This window comes from Perca fluviatilis, chromosome 19, assembly GCF_010015445.1.
Source record: "Perca fluviatilis chromosome 19, GENO_Pfluv_1.0, whole genome shotgun sequence".
In the NCBI taxonomy this organism is placed as follows: Eukaryota; Metazoa; Chordata; class Actinopteri; order Perciformes; family Percidae; genus Perca; species Perca fluviatilis.
Genome location: NC_053130.1, coordinates 15,454,801 through 15,476,054, shown reverse-complemented (window position 1 = coordinate 15,476,054; position 21,254 = coordinate 15,454,801). Strand labels below are relative to the sequence as shown.

The window sequence follows — 21,254 nt, the reverse complement described above, 5'->3', positions numbered from 1 at the left end:
AGAGGTAGAGCTGGGTAATTAGTGCTGATGATGTCTAAGTATGCATGAGCAGGAAAAGTAGCCTACAGCACCACAAACAGATTATCCCTGATGTGCAACTCTATTAGGCATATTTAGAAGAATGCAGATGAGAAATGGATCTAATAGCACTGGCGCCTTAATTAAATATCATAATAATTGGCCAGTGTGCTATGGATTACGACTGCTAATACACTGACCCACATCAAACATTTGGTTCTTTAATTGGAGATGAGAAATATAATTTTTTCTTTTACAAGTCCACATATTCAGTCTTCCAGAATGCCCAATCGCAGCAGCTCCTCTCATCCCCTGCAAAAGCTGAGAACAGTTTAATGGGCCAGGAAGAAAGTCCTGGGCAGCTTCTCTATAGAGCAGTTTTTATCTAGAGGAGCACAGTGCAAGTGATATATAACATGTCACAAAGGATTATACAGCAGCCAAAATATTGATGTATTGCGCACACAATAGGTTTTCCAGGGCTGATGATATCCTTTCTAAGCTGAATTATCTGTTTCATAAGACACTAAAATGCCTGTATCTGCATAATAATGCACTCAAAGTTATTTTAGGCAATATTTGTGCAACTCTAGGCTACAACTACACAGTCAACAGAAAATAAATGAAGTTGCATCTGATTGTCTTGCTGTGTTGTTAAATGACTACCCCTCCCCTTGTTGCAGAGTAAACTGAACCCACTAAATGTGACCCCTGCAATCCGGGCCGTGGACATGGACAGAAACATACAGCCCCCATCAGACAGACCTAGCATTCTTTACTACATCCTGGTTGGTAGGTTCATCACGTATCTTGATTGAGTTTACACATTCAATGTTCTTTGGCTCAGTGGGCCTGCCATGACTTGACTTCTAAATGTTCATTCTGATGTTACCATTAAGTACACTGAATCCAAATCAGTGAATGTTCTTATTCTGAATTGCAGGTCATCCAGTCACCTATCCAGAGTATTTCACCCTGAACAGAACGACTGCAGAGCTGCGTGTTCTGAAGCCTATCAGCAGGGACTTGTATCAAAGGTTCACCCTCATCATCAAGGTAAACAGTAAAATCCTAAATAAGTGCTAGTTTTATTTTATCAAAGGTTACAGGATGTCACCTATAATGATGTCAAGATTTACTGTGGGAATTTTGATTGAAACTAAACCCCACACCAGAGGTGGGTAGTAACAAGTAAATTTACTCTGTTACACATACTTAAAGCTTTATTGCGTAACTTTTTGATATTAATAAACGTTCGTTACATTCAAGCCATTGCCAAATGAGCTCTCAGTATGGCTATGTTCAGAAGATTGTGTCGTCTGGTGACTTTCCTGCGCAGAAGCTCGAGTGCAGATAATTACCTCTTCTGAAGAGTCCATCATGTTTTTTTAATCCTCTGTGTCCTCCTTGGCTACTAGCAACTGCTTGGAGGAGGGGTGGGGGCGCGTGCGCGATCACGGAAGGCTTGTGGACGCGCCGACAGTTTTGTTGCCATTACTTAGAATTCTTCATGGCGGCAACAGAAACTACGCACTATAGCTTTAACTAACTATTTTGAATAAATTGTACTTGTCAGAGTAGTTTGATTGCAGCATACTTTTCACTCTTACTTAAGAAGATTTTTAGAGAAAAATCATTACTTTGGACGTTACATTTGGATGCATTTATCGAGCTGCTGATGTATTATGTTATGCATTCATGATCTGTTAAGAGGCAGGTGGTCAGCTGGTCCCAGGTCTCCTGGCGCTCTGTTATTCTACTGCAGCCATGCCTCCACATGAGTGTTCAAAGCAGCATGGCTGAAGCTACAACAGGAGAAACTTTCAAATAACGCTTGAAGCTAATCTAATGTACACACACAATATATCATGCTTAAAAACTACCACTGCTACTACTACTCCTGCTTTCTGTCGTAATGTATATATTTAAGCCAATGCTGTGCATTTAACTAATGGTAACTGGTGTAGCCTGATGAAGAGAGACAGAAAGGTAGAGACCAAATTATGCACGTGGATAGAAAAAGGACAAACTGCTTTTATTTTATGTGGACATGACTGATCTAATATTTCAACCACAGATGGACTTCCTCAGGTCATGGTGAAGAAGTGAACACACCTGTATTTAATAGGCAATTAATGATGAAACATCACACCATTATCTCCTACTTAGTCTCGCTTTGCCAGACCATCCACATGCTGCGGAGCGGAGGAGGGTCTGGCTAGTCCACATAGCATTCCGGGATGGGAGCATGCACTGATTTATTGGCATTTCTTTAAACCAATCACAATCGTCATGGGCAGCGCTAAACTCCCCACTGAGCCGCTATAAAAAAGAGAAAACTCAGATTGGACAGATAGTCTAGCTACCTGTCAACATTTACTATGCAGATATCAGAGGAGCAGTTAACCATAGTCCTCATAAATCCACCAGAGATTAAAATTCCAATACAAAGAAAGCAGAAGGAAACTGACATCGGTGTATATACATGCATCTGGTGGATTTTCCTGCGGCACTGGAGAAATCCCGGAAGTGGAACGTCGAGGATATAAATCTCCTACTTAACCTAAATTAGTCATCTGATGTGAGACATTTACGGAAATATAGGAGTTTCAGCAACTTCTCTAATCTTATTTTCTCCATGTGATTGGAGAGACATGGATGTAGGGGGCTCTCACCTGATCTGTGGCTGTCTGTGACTTAGGACACATACTTTTCATGCTTACACAGAAATCGCAGTGTTCGGTCATGAAAGCTGGTTTAAAGTCATGGAAAAGTCATTCTCATCCATTAGCCAAAATATGTATAAACCCAGCATTTACTGACCCTAGCGCTGTGGAGATAGGTCTGGTATTGTGATAGTAACTGAACCAAATGGAGCTTGATCAGGGTTCAGCCTAAGGTAAAACATTGATTATCCTGCTGCCTCTGCAAAGTTTTCTATAACATCCCAATTCTGTAGCCTGTATTTTTAATGTGATTGTGCCATATCCCGTTTAACTCATATATCGATAACTTAAGCATGCATCTTTACCCGCTCCACCTAGATAACCTCAGTCCTGAAGGCCATTAACTGTATCTTTAGCTGCTTTGGAGATGGGGGTGAAAACGATGTTATGATTTATGGACTTAGCAGAAGGATAGGCTGCTGCGGTCTCATGAATCCTAATTTAGAGCAGAGTCAGGGATTGCCTTGGTGCTGCTGGTGCAGAGCAGCAGTGCAGATGAACTTTCCATCCACCGATCACTAACCTCTAGACACCTCTGAGCACTGTGTAACCTGCTGTTTACTGGGATAGCTGGGGAGCAAGAAGATGAGAGGAAGAGCGGATTTTCACAAGAGGAAGAAGGTGAGGGGAGATTGATCATATGAGAGGCATTTTGCATGTCTTCGCGAGGAGTGTGCAAATCTTGGGGAAGGGAGACAGTTCAAAGGGGGAGCAGGGAAACACCATGATAGATAGAGAGATGTGTGATGTGATGGTACTGTAGGAGCCTTATCTACTTGAGTCATAGAGATGGGGGAGGAGCCGTTGCTCAAAGACTCCAAGGGGCAGGAAAGTGAGAATTAGACTTGGGTATCTTAAGAGTTCTCTGATGCAGCACAGTATGTGGTGTACATAGTTAATGCTTTAGGAGATAAAAAAAAGCCAATGGTGGAATAAGCTGCAGCATCTCAATCATATTTTAGAAAACACATCTGTTGTTCATCAACAGTTATGATTGATCCTGATAGAGTCATATCCACCAGGATGACTGGAGTGAAATGAAGACAAGTGACAAAGGCAGATGGAGATGGAGAGCAATAGTCTGGTTAAATAGAAAATTTAAAAAGAAAAGCAAAGAGATACAGTATGACACTCTAAGGATGATGGTGTCAGGACAGGGGAATCAAGACTGATTAACAGTGACTTTTGGTAACAGTGAATCTCCTGCAGACCTGTGTGTTGTAGCAGTGGTGAATAGGTCATTTAACACTGCCTCCAAGAAATAAGGACACCACTAAAGAGCCAAATCACCAGGGAAAACTGTAATCCTACACAGCTTTTTCTCTCTCAGACAAAAATGTGTGTGTTGAGAAAAAGAGAGAACATCCAGGCACACACACTGTGTCTGTCAATGACACCACTTTTCCCTCAGGTGTTTGTGTGAGCAGATTGGATCTTTGGGTCAGCGCAGTGTGGGTGTTGTTTATTATCACTCAGATAAGGGAAAAAGGTAGAAGATCTTTGGGAAAGTTATCTGGCATAACATTGCAATGCCAATAAAAACTGTAGTGAAATTCAACTTCATGTGCCTAAAAGTGTTTAGCAGGCATCTGCAATCATAGGATATACATAAAGACAATAAACAAGAAACTACAGATTTGGTTTTGGCCACAGCACTTAACCATTTAGCAGTAGAACTATATTCTTCTGTTACAGTAGGCACTCTGCAACACAAGCCCAGTGAAATCGAGCTAATGTGCAGAATGAGTTCCAGTTCATGGCTTAAACTGATGTCACTTTACTCCCCCTCTCCATCTGTATATTCAAAGCCTTAATGTTTCTGAAGTATCGCAGTGTGGGAGCCAATAGTGACATATGTGCTAAGGATGGAGAAAGATTGCAGTGACAGCCTGACCAGACCACATTAATTTGGTTTGGTCTCACTGGGCTGATGTAAGATTTTGATTTGATTTGATTTATTTAATTGTATCAAGAATGCCTTACACATGAAAAAAAAGACATCAAATATAATCGAGGACAAAAACACAATAAAGTCCAGGACTTATTTCCATTGTGGTCCTCAACACATAACATCAGGACAAGATAAGACACTTACAGAGTGTATGATAATCAATGACATAACATAAAAACATTTTTCTTAAATAAATAAAAATAAAAATGGTAACTTGCCCTTTGATCTATTCCGCAACCCTCTCTAGTAATCATACCTTGATGCTCTTTTTGAAAGAGTTCAGGCTGGAAATGACTTTAATATGACGATCTAACTTGTTCCACTGAACTGCCCCTATATAGGCAAAGGTTCCTTTCCCTAACACTGTCTTAAATTTATAAGGACATAGGTCAGATATGCTACCTTGAGTATAAATATTGTGTGCCCTTTACCTTAGTTATAAGACACAACAAAGTTTCTGGCTAAAAACTTTGTGAGCCCCATGACTTTACTCAAAAAGACACAACATGGGCTATCTCTTTAGTTTGAAAAGCTGGGACAACACACATTTTAATTTGTGGTAAATTGCTGTGCTACCTAAGCAGTCATCGTGTCACCCACCAACTGACCTGGAAATTGAAGGGGAAGGAATGTTTACGCTCTGGTGATTGTGCAATACAGTTTGTGTTCCACTATATATAAAATTACTGGTTTTGAATGCAGGTGAGTCAACATTTCACTCATGCATTTTTGGAACAGCTCTGGAAATTGTAAGCCATGTTGTAACATTTATTATGTCCAATTACACTGCATGTTCTAGTATTTTGTAGTATTTTATAGATTAAGTAAGTGTATTGATTTCATCTTTTTTTTTCAAGAACTGACTATTACCTGATTCAGGAAATTTAACCTTACTACTATTGCCGACCTGTAAGGTGACATTTTAAATGAGTTTTCCATGGCTCGATGCTTTATGTCAGTTTTTGGCGAAAGATATTAAAATGCTGAAGAGATGAAGAGGTGTCTACTGGGATGGTTTCATATCAAACTGTTTATTTAAGCTTTCAGGCAAAACGGAGACACTCTACAGAAACTCACAGGATTCAGCTCAATGCACAATGCACAATCATTAATGGAGACAGACCACACCGGAAAAAGGTGCTAGTAGCTTGCCTTCTAGTTCATTGGTCAATTATGGCACTGACTTAGCAAGTAATATTTCCATTGAGTCTCCTTCTCTCATTGGTCACCCATTTGATGGAGCAGCAACAGCCACTAATTACTGCCTCCCCCCTACAAATGATGGTATTTGCGTTAAGTGCTCTGGTAATTACTAAGGCCTAATCCTAAATGGACCCCTGATTAAATGTAGTCAATGTAACTTTTTGTAATTGAAATGACACTTAGAAAAAAGTACGCTTTTCTGTCCCTGTGCCTGCATAAGAGTTGGGAGAGCATAATTCTTAAGTGTGTTACTTTCATCATTCAACTCATTATTTTTTACTTCTTAATAAATTTCCAGCAGACTGGTTATCAGTTTTTTCATAGTAAATGTAGACTTCCTTGAAGCCGTGTTGATATTTGACTCACAGACTATGACTTCCTCTCTCTCTTTTTGTGTCAGGCAGAACAGGACAACGGTCACCCCCTCCCAGCCTATGCTGACCTCATTATCGACATCCTGGATGAGAACAACCAGGCACCATATTTCCAGTTTGCTACCTATCAGGGATATGTGAGTGAGTCCTCGCCAGTGGGTACGACTATCTCAGCCAGTGCCAACCTCACTGCTGCCCTGGGAATCATCGTTCTGGATAATGACATTGAGGAGGTAGAAAGAAAGGGACTTTTTCAGGCTATGCTCACTGTTGCCTACACTTTACACATCTACCCATGCATGTGTGCATACAAACACAAAGCGCTTGTAGTTCATTGATTAAATATTGATTAAAGGTCAACATTTATTCATGTGGTGGTGTTGTGTACTCACAAAAAGTAACATGTTCATGAGTCATTTTCCTGCTGTATTTCTTTCCCTGTTGTAGCTGGCTCCTGGTGATACACCTGTAGGTAAACAGGGTTGCTTTTAGATGCAATGCCACACACACACACACACACACACACACACACACACACACACACACACACACAAAACACACATACACACAGAGTGCAATATAGGGATGTCCCGATCATTTGTTCATAATCACCGATGCAAGTTCTTTTAATATTGAGGTTTTTTTTCTTTTGATACAGAGATTAATCCAATATTTATGTTTTCCTGCATAATACAGCTGAACTGTGGACACTTAATAGCTTAAAGTAGGCCTCCATTTATATCCTTAAAGCCAATTAAGGGATATGACTGCCTAACAGCTCTGCATTAAATGTGCATCACATTCAAGTTTAAATATGTTCTTTCAATATTTAATGGAGGCTGTAGCTTCCTGTATTGTTTTATATATATTTGCAGTCAGTTTGGGCCGTTGAGGCAGTAAAGTTTGGACACAATTTAGAGAACTTCTCTTCATCTCCACTTAAAATGCTGAAGGTTAAACACATTTGTTTTGTTTGTTTGGTGTACCTTAAAAGTACTTGCTTTGCTCGCTGTGGCACATTGACAGTGGGGATATAATTACTTGAAACTGACGTTTGCTGTTTAGTTGCCCGCTATGCTACACAACAAAGTGGTTCCAGTGTTTTTTACACTTTTACAGGTGCCATGACTGGAGTGCAATAAGTTACAATAAACAAAGGATCAGAAGTGGATAGGCTTTACATTGCTAAAACTGATCCATTAAAGAAGCCTTCATCAGCTTGATACCTAGTCTGAAAATCGATTCGGGACATCCCTACCGTTAATTCATGCATCACTTTGCAAAAACTAAAGAACAAACAGAGCACTCATCACTACTGGAGACTAACCTAAACAACAATTTGTGAGCTTTCCAGTGTGTTTGCAACAACAGAAATGATAATAAACGGTGAATTAAATGCTATGCAGGTCTCCAGTAATGACGGGTGTGTGTAGATTAACCTAGCTGATGCACTGACTTTTGTCTAATCGGAGTCTGTTTGGAGTGTTGTTTGCTGTGCTGTGTTCTTCTTTTTTATATGCAGATGGACTTTCTACAATTGCTTCAGTCAAAAGTTGTGCAATTATTCTCTTTGAAAATAATGTTTTTTTTATTTTATGAATTGGTTGTTGTGTGTGTAGTTGGGGGTGTTTTTGACATATTTGTTTGACACATTTAACATTGTGTGATTGTGTGGGTGCATGTTTGCGTGTGTGTTCGCCAACGACACTGTAGAATGCTTTAAATTCCGTCATACCCTAACTGCACTTATAGATTTATATTTAAATTGGTGAAAACACACTGTCACACACACAGCCAAAGCAATTGACTACCACCTTTAGCTCATCTTTCAAAAATATCCCTTTACTCAGTCTTTGGAGAAGATTAACAAATCAAAGTGGAGTGGAAACAGAGATAACAAAATCAATAAGCCACCAGAGTCCTGATGTTTACCAAACTCTCTTAAGAGGACTCATTGATGGACGTGAATCGAATCACAGCAATGGACCACAATAGACTCCAGGTTTATTTGTTAACACAGTCTAACAACAGCAGTGTTGACATATATTTGGTGATTGGCTCTTTAAAAAATTTTTGTCAAGTTTATTTAACATCCCAACACCCAAAACAAAAGCTGTAAAACCCATACCTTTTAACAACTGCTTAATGGGGTCGATATTTTTTTTTTCCCTAAAAATGAACTGAGGCTATAATGGGTGGACATCGTTTTAGCAGAAGTAATTTCCCTCTCTTGCTTTCTTTATTGATACTAACATGTTAAAAAATACATCGCTTTCCGGTTCTGTCCACAGCTCCTTCTCTGTTTTCTGAAGGTTCTTTGGCTGATCAAAATGTACTGTCTGGCTTTCTCAGCCACACAGCTGCGGCTTGAAAAAAAATAAAATGATGAAACACTCATGTCACCATGGTAACATGCTTCTTTTTGTATATCTTTCTGTTGGAAGACGAAAGACCCCATGGTAAGAATTACCCTGGAAGACTACACCACGATCTTCGGCCTGACCCCAACTGGGATAATCCGCTACCTGAGGCTCATCGAACCTGTGGACCGGGAGAAGCAGATGGCCTATACTTTCACGGTAGGCCTCGGACTCAGTACTAGTTATCTGAAAGACAGCACTAGAGCTCTGTGACCTACATCTCCTATTTTGTGTATATTAATAGAAGTCACAGGTTAGCTCTATACCAAAAGGCACTTTCAGATACAGAGCTGACCTGACACTTTTCGAGCAATATGACCTTCATCAGTGGTCAAATAGCAGTGCCTGAATTTACAAACGTCCATCCAAAGGTGAACCAAAGGCACATCCGACTACTTAAAAAACAAAATTTATCTCATAATCTCCACTTTATACGATGTAGAGCTATATACTGTAAATTAAGAAAACTCATGTCTATAGACAAAGCACAAATGAAGAACACATCTTCACCAGTTTGACAATGCAAAAAAAAAAACTCAATATGGAAAACACGAACAAATATAGAAACGTTGCTAATTGTACAGAACCCAATGGAAATGTCAAAACACTTGTCAAACAACCATTTGACAATGATTTTTGAGAATGAGCTGACATAATTCTTTTAGTCGCAACATTCTAACCATATGATTCCAATATTACTCAAGGTACTAGCTGAATGTCTAGCTTTGGCCTGTTATTAATTATTAACCAGTTTTTAGTGTCCCCTGAAACCTTATTGTGTCGTAATTTTTATAGTTTTGTTGTTTTAAAGTGTTTCTCTATATTTGATTGTGTCTTCTGTGCAGCACATTCCTATATGTCCCTTATCTACTGTCAAATTTATGAATGTGTTTCTTAATTTGCTTGTGTTTTATGCTTGTGGTTCTTAAGCGGCAGTGCCTTGAGCTCTCTCATAGACTGTAGCTATACAATCTACAGTATAAATAGTTACAAATCATTCAAACAATCACAAAAACAAATCTCTTGTCTAACTCTGCAAGCGAATAATCGTTTTCCCAAAATGTCAAACTTCTCTCTCTCTTCATCTTTTTTAAATGTTTTATTAATCTTCTTCTTGGTTTTTCGTGGGCTTATTTAAGTTTCTCAGATGCTGGTTTTGTTTCTTGTATATAAGTGTGAAAAAAGATTTTAAGCTCAGGATCCACTCTGACTATGCATTACAGTGAGACCTGAGAGTGTGCCTTCGCTTTGAAGAGGTGACTGTTCAATACAGCTCTTTGGAATGGTTTCTACATTAAATATCAGTTGTAAAAGAGAAATTCCATTCCAGGGTCATCAGCAGCACTTACTTCTCCATTTATCTGAAACATCAGCATTTCCATCCAGATTAAAATATGATGCTCATTGCCTGGTGAATAGTGTAGTGGTTGTTGTTAAACAAGTTTCCCAGAGACCTGCTGTACATTAAATGCTAGATAGCTTCTGAAGTATATGTATTTTTAATGACCTAACCCTTTTACACACTTGTGGAAAAACTTTAACATTTAGTAAAGGATCAACCATTGGCGCTGTCATGTTCTGGGTGCCTTTTTAAAATTGATTTTAACACACACTTACTTCAAAGTCCTTGCATTTCAAAAAAGTCCTATGAACAGGTTAGTCAGACCATGAACATAGTTTTTTTTAAACATGCGCTGCTCTGTATTTTAGCGGTAATGGTAGTATTTCAGGAAATGTTTGATGATTATCATTATAATAACGTTTACCAAGATATTTTGTGAATTATCGTGAAAATCCGATCACGGCACACACCTAGTGTATACTGGGATCATAGTTTGATCCAGCTCTCACACTACATTAATCAATTATATTGTAAAACAGTAAATGCTACACAAGCTTTTTGACATGAACTGACAGACTGTCTACCAGGATGTGTGATTTTTGAGTCGTCTGCTTGTTTCATTCACACTTTACTGTGTAACTGTCACCCGAAGCATCTTTTTAGGCTTTAATTCTATTTTCTTCCATTTTACACACATAATATCAGTTCATGTTTATATTTGGTTCTGATCACTGCCAAAATGCAGGTTACCTACACAGCAGAACTGTGCCTGATCGCATCCTGTGTAGATACTGACGGAGGACTGAAGCCGTTGCTTGCTTTCGTTACACAGGCTCAAAAATCTGCACTTCCATTTCACAACCTGCCATTGTGTCCAAATCTTACATAAAACTAATTAAATACATAAGTACATGAGCCAATACAATGAGTATGATTCATGAGTCAGATGTTTTTCTTCATCTCTAACTCATCTGCAAGAATAGATATGGCATTTTGGTAAATAATCTTAATAGGCCTTATTATCAGACATTACAAGTGAATGCAGTGCTTTCTGAGTTCTTGCTAAAAGCTTGTTAACATAATGTTTATTAGATAACACATTGAGGCTTTCATAGTTGTGGTTTTGCTTTTCTGAAGATGTTATTTCAGAGAGTGTCATTGTGTAAACATGAGCATCAGATCATATTTTATAATTACTCTGCGTATCCTGGACTGGAAGGCGAAGAGAGCACACAATTTAATAACAACCGTTATTATGTTCATGTTTCATGTCAGTTCTTACTGTGTGTGTGTGTGTGTGTGTGTGTGTGTGTGTGTGTGTGTGTGTGTGTGTGTGTGTGTGTGTGTGTGTGTGTGTGTGTGTGTGTGTGTGTGTGTGTGTGTATGTATATGTATGAGAGGGATGGTAGGCATGACATTGTTTACATCTGATATGTGTGTTTGTGCAGGGACGAGTATGGAGTGTTCAGAAATACAGTTGTGATGACTCAGTCAATCCAAATCTGTTTTCTCCCTTGGCTCCCAAAAATCATCTGGCATCTCTCTCTCTCTGGGGGCTGGCTGGAGAACAGAGACAGTGTTTGATAGGAGATACATAGCTGCTGTTATGTACTGTATGCTATCATGTGTTATTGTACAAAACCTTCACTGTGAATGTTTAGCTGCTCCTAAAGGCACCCTCCTGATGTACAGCTTAACCAGCAAGGTGCATCATTTCCATTTCAGCAAAGTGCAAATCTTTTTGGGGAAAAGCAATCCCCCCCCCCAGAAACATGTATTTCTTGCTGCTGCCACAATTGTTGTTCAGATCTCCTCTTTCTTATACTTCATTTGTTGTTTTACTTAGTCCATATTCTTTCTCGCTGCTAAGTACTGGAAATCAGAGCTGCCAAGGACACATAAACATGCAGTTTGCTCATTTTGCAAACTGTCCTTTAGGCAACTTTTATGCTCTCTCTTCTCATCTCTTTTAAAGGCATTTAAGGGAATGAAAAATTAACATGGAAAAGTGTAAGTGACTAAATGGCGGTGGTAGAAACATGTTGAAGTTTTACGAGTGGTCTTATAAAAGCAAAACAGTCCTGAAAGCATAAGCTTAAATTAAAAACAAATAATTTCTCTGTGATTTATTTCTTCATTTCCTTTTCTTGTGTTTACAGATGTTGGCATCAGATGGTGTCCAGCAGAGTAGACCAGTAACTATCAACATCCTGGTCATTGATGCCAATGACAATACGCCCACGTTTGCTAAGGTCTCCTACAGCGTTGAAGTCTTCACAAACATGCAGCCGGGGGAGACGGTATTACAGGTAATCAATCCAGCAATCGTTCTTTTTCCTTTCTCCTTCTCTTTTGGTCTCTTGCTCTGGCACTCTGCTTTACGCCTCCGTCTTTGTCCCTGTCGCACAGAATCTCTCTCACACACACGTTCTTTCATGCTCAAAGAAAATAACCACAACAATCCAGTGCATTGTGTTGAAAGGCGAATCCCTGGAACAGTTCCCTTCGTCTCATCTGCAGTCATGACAGACAAGTCAGAGGGAATGTTTATTTCCATCCTCAGTGCACAGGCCTGGGAAACCTTTTAGCCAGCAGATCAGCTGATATCATGACTAAAGTTAATTCATTGTGGTTGGCATCACTGATGACCATTTAGAAATATTTCCCCTTGCATGAAATGGATTTTAAAAACAGTATTTTATATGGTTTGATACATTTTGAGAATGTACTTGATTTCATTAGAGCACTGGCTTTAAAGGTCATGATTTTATTTTATTTTTATACACGCACATATACACATACTGTACTAATACCAACTAAAGCCAGCTTACAGGCACATGTATAGGACATGTGTAAGGACATGCATAGGCACACAAATGCACACACAGTCTTCAAAATGTAAATCAATAACTCTATTCTGCTATATGTATTAATGTGGGCTGTTCAATCATTTCATTGTCTTTTATTTGGTAGTCAGAGCATGATCTTTCCTTCTTATAGTTGATCTGTCCTCTCAGCACAGCCTCTCCAAAAAATGTCAGACACTGAAAAGGTCAAGTTTAATCTGTCTTAAAAACCAGCCATTTTGCCCTCCCTGAAATGAGGCCAAGGGTCACAGAGTGTCTGGTATGACCGCTTAACCAATTTTTATAAGCTGTTTATGAGAGCCGCAGGTCCCCAGAGGATTCTGCTGCTTATTTGATGCTACAGCTTTTACGCCAACATCAGGAGCATGAAAAAGGAGGTCTGGGCAACATGGATTAAAGTTCCAAGGGCTGAAAGATATGAAGCCAACAACACCATGAGGGTCCATAATTACAAGCAGCAGGATGCCCTAAATAATGGGCTTGAAGAAAATTATGGCTGCTTAATTTATTCAATAACATACTATGTCTTTCCACATCTTTGTAATCCATCTCATATCAAAGGTAGCATGGAATTGATGACATCCAATCCAAGCTTATTAAGGTCCCCAAACTGCAGTCACTAGGAATGAGGATATTTCAGCCAACAGAAAAAGTTGCTCAGATTGCAACATCAGTAGCGTGTATACTTCCAGCTAAATGCCAACCATTTGTTCTTATCTTTACATGAAACAAAGGTCATGTCTCTATTAGTTGATAACAGGGAACCAAAATGGATTCTACTGTGGGTTGGCAACTTGACTGAAGTTAGTCACAACCTCCTACTGTGAAATATTTACAGCTTGACTGCTTCAGTAAGCATGTTGCAGGCAGCTGTGCAGAAGTCCATCTGTAAAACTACAAAGAACAGATACAAATATCAACATATTATAATGCATATCCATCTCTTTCTCTCCCTTTATTATCCCAGTTAACAGCAACAGATGCTGATGAGGGACTGAACGGTCTGGTGACCTATGAGATACTGGCTGGTGACCAGGGACATTTCATCATTAGTAATCGCACTGGACGCATCACTGTGGCGCCTGGTGTCACTTTGACTGTGGGACGATCTTACGCACTCACTGTCAAGGCCTCTGACAATGCACCAGAGACCCAGAGAAGGTATTGTACAGTAGCTTTCTTCTTATGTGTGATTTCATTGAACATTAAAAAAATGTCTGAATTGGTTGAAGGAAGAGTTTATTATTTAAATGTGATTAATGTGATGTTCAGTTCATTACTTTTTTATAAAAAGCATTGAAGAGGAGCTACCAGTATTGATTTAATATGTGCTCATTCACAAGTTAGCTTCTGAATAACATGGAAAGTTTTCTCGGTGCTGAATTATAAAGAAACAGCATTTCTGACAAGCTGTTGTGAGTCAAAAGACAGATGGTATTCATACATCGAACACTGTCGAGATTCTGGTTACAAGATGTTTCATGCATTGTCTCTTCTTTATCTTATGATTAAAAAGCAAAGAATTTGTTCTGTGCAAAACCAAAGTCGCTCAGCTCACATATAATACATTGTAGGTAGCGGTTGGAATAAGTGGCCTCTTCGATTTCACCAAGTAAAACAAATTCAACAAAAATGTCTCACGCAATGAATTAATTTATAATCGACGCAGTCAGTTCCATTTTAATGTGCTGCTGTGAACAACTGAGAACAAGCTGGTCAATTTTAAGCAAACAGATTATCTCATGTTACAAGGCTTGTATTGTGTTTGACACTTAAGAATAAAAAAAAAACATTTATGATGCCACTGTGAACAAGACAAAGAAATGCGATCAAAACCTGTTGAGTTCTTCCTCTTTTCTGCAATGAAAAGGATATATTATGAATATGTTTTACTGAGCTGTGTCAGCAAGGTACCTCAGTACGGCTCAACAGGGCTGATGTGTGCTTTTCTTTCTGCCAGGAGCTCCATCACCACAGTGTACATTGAAGTGTTGCCTCCCAACAACCAGAGCCCCCCACGCTTCCCTCTCCTCACCTACAACGTGGAGGTCAGCGAAGCCATGAGGATAGGAGCTATTCTGCTCAATCTGCAAGTAAGTCACTAACCCACAAATTGGTTTTGCACATGCAAATAAGAAAATGTGGAATTTAATTTAATTCAGTTTGAGGACATTTTTAATACATTTGTACAAAAGTAAGTTGTAGTTTTAGGAAACTGCACATGTTCTTCCTTTTTCTCTTACATTCCCCTCTCCAGCATACAGTATGCTCACCTTCACTCCAGTCCAGCATCCTTGTTGCTCAGCTGTCACATGTCATAGCCTTCAACTTCACTATTTGATCTTCAAGACCCTGCTTTTCTTTTCCTTCCCCCAGGCCACAGACAGAGAAAACGACCCAATCACATACCGCATTGTGAGTGGGGATTCCGAGAAGGTTTTCAACCTCTCTGAAACGTAAGTCCAGATATTTTTCAAGTACAGACCACCGGCCCTCTAAAGTATTCCCACCAAGGATGATTATGTAGATATATGAATGGATGGAAAGGCTAGAAATGTATTGATCAGCAGCATATTTCTCATAAGGGCTCCTGCACACTGCCTGCGTGGCGTTAGCGTGGCGTTTCTGTTGCGTTTCAGTTGTGTGGCGGCTGCGTGGCGTTTTCTATGTCTTTGCACACCAGAAACGTGTCTGACGCGGCGCTGCTGCTGCTAGCCTTGTCTGTACATGTATGTTTCCCATTGATAAAATTAAATAATTTTTTTTGCACATATTTCGATGGAGAGAGAGTTGTGGAAATGTACTGCACTCAAGCAGTAGCATACATTACAGCAAAGACAACGTTGGAAGTATTGACGGCAAAATAGACTACAGAATATTTTGCTCTGTATTGACAGGTGCAATATTTGAAAATCAATAATTATTTTTTATTTTTTTTTAAATACACTATATCTGCATTTATGTCATAACCTAGAGACTTTCAAACATCAATATGTCATTCATTAAATGTATTTGTGTCAAAATGACATATAAACATATTTGCATATTGTATTTTTGCCTGGAAATGCTTCCAACACGCTTGCTTGTCGCGTGAAAAATAGGCGTCGGTTCTATTTCTAGCATGCACGCGTTTTCTGAGACGTGCATGTCACGCAGGCAGTTTGTGCCACCTCTAACCTGTTAACATCGGAGCCAAAATAAAAAAGGACACGGCACGCAGCTGACATGCTCACGCCACGCAGGCAGTGTGCAGGATCCCTAAGTTTAATAACATGTTTTAAAATGAAATAGGAAACAGGAGTTTGCATGTTCGTCTGCATGGGTTTCATCCAGGGTCTCTGGTTTCCTCTCAAAGCTCAAGGACAACTCAGCTGTAAAAGTCTTCGATAAGCGTTTGTGTTTCATGTTGTTCTCTCAAGTGCAAAGGAAAATGGACAAATGGAAATGATATGTTGAGACACAGTGTTCTTTCATTTACTGTGATGGCTGTGAAAGAAGCCCTTCAAACAAATCTCTCTATATCAAACTAGTCTCTGTCATCTCTCTGATGATATAGACAGCCAGAGCGAGTGATGGTGGTGGGGAAGAAGGAATGAGAGGATAAAGAATAGTGAACAGATGATGACTTGCCAATGATTGGTTTGGGCTAATTTATTAGCAAATATATGACTTTGTTATATGAACACTGGTATTGGCTGCTGGCAACACCAAGAATCACAATGGACCAAGTGGAAAAGCGGACCAAGTGGAAAAGCACACCTGTTTACACTCACTGGCTGCCTTGGGTGGTTATTTGTGTCCATGGTGCCAATATTCTATTCAAGTTGAGCCAATTTAATTTGTATAGCCCAAGATCACAACTCAAACATTTGCCTCAAAGGGAATTACATTCTGTATAGCTTCAATAGATTAAAAAAGGGGAAGAAACCTTAAAAAGAGCAACATAGGGAGATTCCCTCTTCCAGGACAGATAGACACGCAATGGATGATGTAATGTATGTAGTGGGTAGACAGAAAAAAACAATAGTAAAATAACATGATTGAATGAATAAACAAAAAAAACAACATTAGGTAAACAGAGTACAAATATATGAAGAATAGAAATCCAGGAATATAATAATAATAATAATAATAATAATAATAATAATAATAATAATAATAATAATAATAATAATAATAATAATATATACAACTATTTACTACTTAAATAAACTTATTTTAGGTCAGAGGTTTATTGTTTGCTAGACACTATCTCCCAGTGGTTGATGAGGTGAAAAGGATAAGTTCCTTTCGTACATCATTAGAATACAGAAGTACTGAGCAGCTTGACAAGTTTGAAAGTACCTAGGTCAAATTCCCAGAAGTTGGATCATGTAGCTTTCATATTATTTTACTCTTCCATTGTTGAAGCATTAGCTTTTTGTCATGTCTAAGAATATGATTAGTTTTTATAATACTAGATGTTCTGACGCTGACCAAAGTATGCCTGACTTTGAACAGAATATTGATCCTGAAAATAACTTTTACAATAACATAAATAACAACTGTGGCTATTACACAGAGCAACAGTTCAACAATAATATTAAACATGAGTATGGAATATATATCATTCATTTTAACAGCAGAAGTCTGTATTCTAATTTCCAGAGTATAAAGGAATATTTAGGGCAGTTCAAGAAACTCTTTAATAGTATAGCCGTATCAGAAACGTGGTTTAATGCCAACAGGGGCATGGATTTTCAGCTACAGGGATATGAACTTAAATATGTGAATACAGAGAGCATAAGTGGAGGGGGGGGAGTGGCGCTTTTTGTTGACAAAGGTCTCATTTACAAGGTTGTTGAAAATATGGCAGTAGTCATTTATGATATAATGGAGTGTATCTCAATTGAATATGTATGGGAAAAATTAAGAATGCCATAGTAAGTTGTGTGTATAGGAAACCAGGATCCAGCATTACAATATTTACAGAAAAAAAATATTTAATAAAGTCAACTATAGCTGTTTGTTTTTTTCAACATGAACTTATTAAATCCCAACAAACACAAATTGACGGAAGAGTTTGTTGAAACATTGTATAGTTTGAGTCTTTTTCCAACAATCACAAAACATGTAATGGTGCCACTCTGATAGATAATATTTTTACAAACAATATGGAACTAGATATTAATTTTATATGCCCCTCCATTTTGTGCTCTTTGTTAGGGAAGGGGCAGGTGATGTGTTACTAATGGAAAAGAAACCTTTATAGGAATTTTATAAAATATAGAGCGAAAGAATCTGAGTTAAAATATAAGAAATATAAAATGATCTAACATAATGAGGGTATGTAATAAGGGTTATTATAATAAATTACTAGAGAATAACTAATATAATGTGAAAGAAATATGGAATACAATAAACACCATTATTACAAAAGGACTTAATAAATTGAATTATCGGAAAACTTCAAGGGTAATGACATGACGTTGACAAATATGAATGAGGTGGTTGACCGATTCAGCCCTAAACTGGCCAAAGATATAAAGTACACAGGGATGAAATGCTCTGTGATGGACCATGTGAGAAAAAAAAAACATACAATTTTTTTTGGGAAGTGTAGAAAACAAAGAAATTATAGAGATTGTAAGTAAAAGTATGAATACAACTTCAAAAGATTGTTATGACATTGATATGTCTCTAGTAAAAAAAGACAGGATTGTAGACCCACTAAGACACACACATATATATAATTTATCATTTAAAACAGTGTAGTAGTGTAGAGTATTTCCTGAGAAGGTGAAAGTAGATAAAGTCATCCCATTATATAAATCTAGTGACTCACATATTTTCAATAACTATAGACCGATATCCTTGCTTTCTCAGTTCTCAAAAATACTTGAAAAAATATGTGTCACAAGGCTAGATAATTTCATTGACAATAATTGAAAGAGTCTATGAAAGTAAATTTCTGGAATAGTGGGAAATAATCACACAAGATAAAACTTTATTCGAAAGCTTATTCTATTCAGGTCTTTTTTCTCTTTCTTTACAGCTCTGTCTGATAGGCATAAAACACCAAATATTTCTGTAGAGGAAATGGACCCCAAATATCTTACCTTATCTCTCATAATCAACATCAGAATTTGAAAAACACACCTCACTCAACCACTAGTCAGGAGCAAGGAAAAGGCAAAACATATGGAAGTGGTCAGTGCTTTTTACCCTTAAGTAAGCAAACAAATTTGGAACAAAGAGACGTGGGGAGGAAAATGCAGGACCAAGCCAGACACGTTTCTCACTAATTGATTAAAGCCTCTTTTGTCTACATCCTCAGTCTCCCAGGTATGCAAGGACAAGCTGACTTGCAGCAGTGTAGGTCCCTGCCTTTTGTTTACTCTTAATCGGCTACAGTGTTTAAATTGTTTGTTTTATGGAGGGATGTTTGCTTTATGGTTTCATAGTGGTAACGGTAAGCAGAAATATAGTGACAGACTGCTATTGTTGCTGTTGCCACTTTAATCTCTACATATGACAGAAATTGAAAAAGATACACCTCCTTTAGTAGATTCTCCGTATGGCAGAAATAGTACAATCCCATCACAAGCTCTCAGCAACCTAGCAATATAATAACTTCAAGCAGGTGCTGATTTAGCACATAATGAATCAAAGAATGATTAGCTCGTACGCTTGATGAGTGTGCAGTATACAGAGCCCTACTTCACGCTCTCATTTTTCGACCCTTAAGAACTGCAATATGATTCAGTGGACAGATTTTCGCATTGCTGCATGTTCAGATTCAGGCTACATATGGGGCTGGCTCAATCCAGCTATTATGAATAATGAGCTCTCCAGTCTATAACTCCCTATAAATGGGGCAGGTTCTCCCGAGGGAAGAAGTGGGAATGCTTTAGATTCACTCACCATTATGGTAGTGAGCAGGGCGCACCCTTGAATCAGAGTATGTCAGCCACCAAACACAATACAGAGAGTAGTCAGTAATGACATCCTAACTGAGGCAGGATCAAAGTTCACACATCATAAACAAGTCTCAAGTATTTTTAGTCAAGCTCCAGGTCTGGTGGGACTGATGATTACTTACAGTTACTTTGAATGTGATGGTCAGTGTTGTTTTGGAAAACAATGTTTGATGAAATAAAATAGATTCAAGATAAAATCAGTTACTGTAAATGTACCTCCTGATGACCCATTAAATATACATATCAGCCGGACCAATATATCCGCCACAACCAATATATTGAAACTTTTCACAGATATGTGTGTATGGGCATATATTCCGGCTGATAAGTATGAAATGTCAATAAAAAAATGCCAAAGATGTGTTTGAAGTCCATCAGAGGTAATTGACAAGGTGATTTCAACTGTAAAATGTCCAATTAAATACATACTGTATTAGTGAAAATTCGTAATAATACTATTTTAAGGGAATAACAGCCTATATATCACTTTTAAATGCAGATGTATAAATTGTTAAATATCAATATCAGTTTTTTTGTTTGTGGTTTTGTTTTGTGTTTTTTTTTTTTTTTTTTTTGGTTTTTTTTTTTTTTTTTTTGTTAAATTTGTTTTGGGTTTTTTGGTGTTTTTTTTTTTTTTTGTTTTTTTTTTTTTTTTTTGTTTTGTTGGCGTGTTTGTGTTTTTTGTTTGTTTTTTTTTTTGTTAAAAAAAAAAAAAAAGAGAAAAAAAAAAAAATAGAGGTAAGATATAGTTTTTTTTTTTTTTTTTTTTTTTTTTTTTTTTTTTTTGTTTTTTTTTTTTGTAAAAAAAAAAATGATAAAAAAAAAAAAAAAAAAAAAAAAAAAAAAAAAAAAAAAAAAAATAAAAATATTTTAAATATATTTTATTTTTTGTTTTTTTTTAATATTTATTGGGTTTAGAATTGGAATTAAAAAAAAAAAAAAATAATAAAAAAAAATATAATAAAAAAAAATAAAAATATAAAAAAAAAAAAAAAAAAAAAAAAAAAAAAAAAAAAAAAAAATATAAAAAAAAAAAAAAAAAAAAAAAAAAAAATAAAAAAAATATAAAATATATAAAAAAAAAAAATAATAATAAAAAAAAATTAATAAAAAAAAAAAAAAAATAAATTTTAAAAAAATTTTTTTTACATTAAATAATATTTATTATAATTTTTTTTTCTTTTTTTTGTGTTATTGGGGGAGGAGGGGAAGAATAAAAAAAAAAAAAAAAAAAAAAAAAATAAAAAAAAAAAATAATTTTTAAAAAAAAAAAAAAATATATTTTTTTCTTTATTTATATTTATTGTGTGTGGTTTTTTTTGGTTGTTTTTTTTTTTTTTTTTTGTATGTAAAGGAGTAAAAAAAAAAAAAAAAAAAAAAAAAAAAAAAAAAGA

At 37.1% G+C, this 21,254-nt stretch overlaps 1 protein-coding gene across 8 annotated transcripts in view; it reads left to right on the top strand.

The window, feature by feature from the left end:
* The window catches only part of pcdh15a (protocadherin-related 15a), a 231,131-nt gene that overhangs the window by 126,898 nt on the left and 82,979 nt on the right, over positions 1-21,254 (top strand). For 6 of the 8 annotated variants that reach the window (XM_039783227.1, XM_039783223.1, XM_039783225.1 and 3 more), the window contains 9 exons: positions 702-810; positions 962-1,074; positions 6,299-6,505; positions 6,720-6,740; positions 8,717-8,851; positions 12,194-12,343; positions 13,869-14,062; positions 14,862-14,994; positions 15,278-15,357. In XM_039783227.1, the coding sequence (XP_039639161.1) occupies positions 702-810; positions 962-1,074; positions 6,299-6,505; positions 6,720-6,740; positions 8,717-8,851; positions 12,194-12,343; positions 13,869-14,062; positions 14,862-14,994; positions 15,278-15,357 (1,142 nt within the window). The remainder of the gene's footprint in view (positions 1-701; positions 811-961; positions 1,075-6,298; positions 6,506-6,719; positions 6,741-8,716; positions 8,852-12,193; positions 12,344-13,868; positions 14,063-14,861; positions 14,995-15,277; positions 15,358-21,254) is intronic. The other 2 variants (XM_039783228.1, XM_039783226.1) reach the window with 1 other exon arrangement.